Below are 4,046 nucleotides of genomic sequence, written 5' to 3'. Positions count from 1 at the left end.
GCTGCCCCTGCGGAAGAGGAGGGGGCTCCGGCTCCTCCCGTAGAAGCGGAGGGTGCTGTTTCACTGGCCAAAGAGGGAGGTGCCCCCAAGCTCCCTCGTATCAAGAAGCTCCCAATTATACCAGTTGACCGCCTCCCGTGGGAGAAAATCAAGGGTTTTCTTTCAAGAGCTCATGGTAAGGTCCCTGTATGAAGGTGCTCTAGTAACCCCAAGTGGCTGGGTTGAGCGGAAAGCTGGGTCTGAATCTACAGTCTCCACCTGTCCAATACTTGTGTCCCTGTGGTCGCTCGGGGTGCGAGTCTAGATTGAGCCGTCCTGCCGCATGAGAGAAGTTTTCGATTTCGCTCAGTAGTGTATTCTAGGAAGATGAGAAAGAAAAAGCACCAGGCGGTGACGAGTGCACTCCAAGCATGATGTGCTTTATCCTCATGCCTTCCGCTCCATGCTGTTCCGTTTCTTTTTGTTCTTTTTTTTAGGACCCGTTTCAAGAATTCCCGAATGGATCCGCGTCCCGGGTCAGTCTCCGTGGAATTGCCATTGGGAGGCTTCTTCGTTCCTACTACTGAAAAGCACACACGCATCTTCGAACGCTCTCTCTGCACATCGTCGAAAATAACTTGGGCATCCTACCATGCACTACTTCGTATGGCTTAGCTGGAGATGGGGCTGACGCTGCGGAGACGCTGCAGTATATTGTTACGCTGTTGATCGCACTGGGTATGACGTTGTGCTGGGATCAGGGTTGTCATCTGTTTTTATTTTTTTACAGAGACTTGCCCGGTGGAGGAGGACTTCCGCCAGCTTGATGTGACTAAAGCAACCCAGGATCTACTCTTTCGCTTAGCACTTGTCATCTTTCAACACATTCGAACGCCGGCTGAGTCGAACGAAAAACTGGACAAAAACGAGCGCATGCTCGCCTTTTGTTCAGCAGCAGGAGCTTTCATAAGCGCATGGCAACAGCAGCAGCAGGCCTACATGCTGGAAGATGAGAATGCGCCAAAAGCTTACTCAATGCTCATTGAGCGTCTGCGAAACATGCAGAAATACATGTTGAAGACCTACGACGAAACGACAGGAACGAGCAACCACTCAGTGTGGAAGAAGTACAAGGCTAAAGTGCAGAAAGTTGCCAAGAGTGAGGCAAACGGCGCGCATTTACAGTGACACTATGACCACCTGTTTGCAAACGGTACTTTAAGCGTGTTCTGCCGATTCCAAACTGGTCATTGTTTGTTTGATAGCAGAACCTGGGCATGCTTTCTTGAGTTTGTTGTCGAACCGATTACAGCGTAGTGTCCGCACAAGTGTGTATCACCAACGAGGACGCGATAAGCTCGATGCTTTGGCGTGAGACAGCAGATCAAGATAGCTGTGCTGATGCATCGGGTACCACATTCTTGCAGTCCAGATTCAGTTATTCGCCCGTAGTGTCACAGGACGCCACACATTGCACAGAGCCGCTGGCCATGACCAGGTATGCTTCCGCTTTCATCTCTTTGCTGAATTCAGGCCGGCAAATGAAAGTATGCGTCACCTACAGTAAGTCTTCCAGGTGGCGGTTGAACCAGATGGTTCTAGTGGGGTGATTTCAGCGCGGCTGTTCGAGGACGTCTCTTGCTCTCATATCACCAGCACGGGTACCTTCCTTGCCGACGTCATTCGAGTCATTGTTATTTTCGTACATTTCATGTTCAGTTTTGTTGCTGTGTGTGGAGTGTGGCTTGCAGTCAAAGCAGCTGGTGACGTCGCAACAAAACCCTTTGAATCAGGGACAGTTAAATTTCCTGCCCGGTCTCTTTACGGAGGAATCGCTAACACCATAGGCACAAAGATGGGCGACGCAGAAGTCGTAAGCTCAAACAGCCTATGGCTTCCAAATCACGCTCTGACAGGACAGCTCAGTCACCACAGAACGTGATCCCAGCGATCACGGAACAGAGTACAATTCAAAACTCTTGATCTCATGCTCGCATTTCACCGTATGGGTGTCTCAAACAGGTAGCAATCGCCGGCAGAAAATACGCACAGCAGAGCACTGGCCCAAAGTTGGTGGGACTCTGCGCAGCTTCTCAAATGTCAACTTTTCTCAAGCGGTGCTTCTCTTCGGCTGAGACGCTCCATGCGGTCACAGCTTTCAATCTTCATCTGGACGGAGCAGCCCTGCTAAATAGAATCCAGGCTGGCGGCAACCCTCTCGGGAAGGACGCCATCACTCAAACCTTATGCAACCCAAGAGCTTCGACTCCAGACTTCGGTAAGGTGCTTCAGAACACGGGAATCCTAGTATCTAAGTGCTTCCGCCACGTGCTGCCCACATTGGTGTGTCCGTTTACCGCACTATGTCACGACCGCCTTGGCTTGAATGCGTTCCTGCTGTAAAACAAGAGGGGAAAGCGCCAAAAATCGGGAATTGTCCTTATACGGCTCCTGAATGAGAATTTGCCACTACAATCGTCCTGACTGGCCGTCTTCAGCCGAGTCTATACCCTTTTTTGATGCTTCTCGAACTGCCGTCTCTTGAGTAGATTTTCCCGTTTCATTATGTCGAGGCCGTGAGTCCACACAGACCAACACCTAGGTTGCTCAGCTCTTTGCATCTGCTTCCGTGTTTCCTGCTTGCAGAGATTGCCTTCCGGTTGCTTTCGTCTACCGTAACACCTCAGTGGGAGCGTGAGGGATTTTTCTCAAAGCTCTCGAGCCCGGTAACGGGCGCGCTACCTACCCCAAGCGTCGCTCCGGCTTCCGGTCTCCCCCCCCCGACTGAAGCCCCTGCAGCTGGAGCCAGCGAAACCGCCGAGGCCACGGAGACAGCAGGCACTTCCGAAGCCCCAGAGACAGGAGGGACTGCCGAAGCCCCAGAAACAGCAGGCACTTCCGAAGCCCCTGAGACAGAAGGGACTGCCGGGGCTCCTCGGGCCGAAGAACCCAGCTTGCCAGGTGACACACTGGCGACACCAGAAGGGTCTACCGTCACTCCAGCAGACGTTCCGTCTACAGACATCGCGGGAGATACCCTCCCGCCGGCCCCTGGTACTTCGGTTCCTGGGGGACGGGGTGAAGAGGGTTCAGTGTCAGCGACGGACACATCGACAACGGAGCTTTAAAGGCTCAGACGACATCCTGCACTTCATAAGTGAGGACAGCGGCCTCAATAATACGAGCCTTCTTTGTGCTTGACATTAATTACGGGAGAGCATGAGAGGAACGAGTCCCCGATACGTGTACTACTACTTGCCAAAGAAAAAAGACAGGATTGCCAAGATCTGTGTCTGTGATCTCCCGGTTGCCGGGGAAAGGGGAGCACAAAGACAATGCGTTAGCTAGAAACTGTATGATGGCGGACCGCGACACGTGGATCTTACGTATGTATATGTATACATACACAGACATATTCAAATACAGATGTATATATATAGAAAGTGCAGACAAACACTGTAAAAGAAAAGAATGATAAATAGAGAAGATTCATTTCTCTCGGATAGTGTACGAATGTCTTCACAAGTTCTACAACTGTCAGCCAGACATAGAAGACGCTTATCTTTCTTCCTAAGTCCCTCATTCACAAGAAAAAGAACAACACACCACCTAAATCCCTGTAGACACACACCCTCGCCCCATCCATTCCTCTCCCTTTTCCCCTCCCTCCTTTCCCTCCACTTGACGTGAGCGTCCTCCTTTCTCTGCAATCACACGCATATCCATGTATATATATATATATACATATATATATATATATACATACATACATAAGTATATATATATACATACATACGTACATGTGCATATATAGATAGACACGATGCCCACAGGGGGATTGCCGTGTCCTCAGAGACTATGACCGAACCTTCATATATCTTCTCTAAGGTGTTAGTCATCCTTTTGAGCGACTTTTCCATAGCTTACATGTCATCCCCCAATCTCTGTTTCACCTTGTATTCTTTCTGCCATTCCGTATCACCCCCAACACAACACCTTTTTTCCATGTGGTTTCTTTTTCATAGATATGCCCCTTCTTTCTTCTCTCTTTCTTCATCTTCTTCTTC

General features: G+C 50.1%; 3 protein-coding genes across 3 annotated transcripts; 1 reads left to right on the top strand and 2 right to left on the bottom strand.

Annotated features, from left to right (window-relative positions):
• Window positions 1-1,520: 1,520 nt before the first annotated feature.
• CSUI_009455 (rhoptry neck protein ron4) lies at window positions 1,521-3,107 on the top strand (the record flags this gene model as incomplete). Its single annotated transcript, XM_068069571.1, has 4 exons — window positions 1,521-1,542; window positions 1,731-1,852; window positions 2,002-2,257; window positions 2,626-3,107. 4 exons carry the CDS (start codon window positions 1,521-1,523, stop codon window positions 3,105-3,107), a joined length of 882 nt encoding a protein of 293 aa, XP_067918455.1.
• CSUI_009454 (uncharacterized protein) lies at window positions 2,993-3,641 on the bottom strand (the record flags this gene model as incomplete). Its single annotated transcript, XM_068069570.1, has 1 exon — window positions 2,993-3,641. A coding segment is annotated over one exon (246 nt), but the record flags the coding sequence as incomplete, so codon positions are not given.
• A 140-nt stretch (window positions 3,642-3,781) lies between these two features.
• CSUI_009453 (uncharacterized protein) lies at window positions 3,782-4,030 on the bottom strand (the record flags this gene model as incomplete). Its single annotated transcript, XM_068069569.1, has 1 exon — window positions 3,782-4,030. A coding segment is annotated over exon 1 (117 nt), but the record flags the coding sequence as incomplete, so codon positions are not given.
• Window positions 4,031-4,046: the final 16 nt, after the last annotated feature.

This window comes from Cystoisospora suis, assembly GCF_002600585.1.
Source record: "Cystoisospora suis strain Wien I chromosome Unknown contig_5646, whole genome shotgun sequence".
Lineage (NCBI taxonomy): Eukaryota > Apicomplexa > Conoidasida > Eucoccidiorida > Sarcocystidae > Cystoisospora > Cystoisospora suis.
This window is presented reverse-complemented; position numbering and strand designations above follow the sequence as displayed.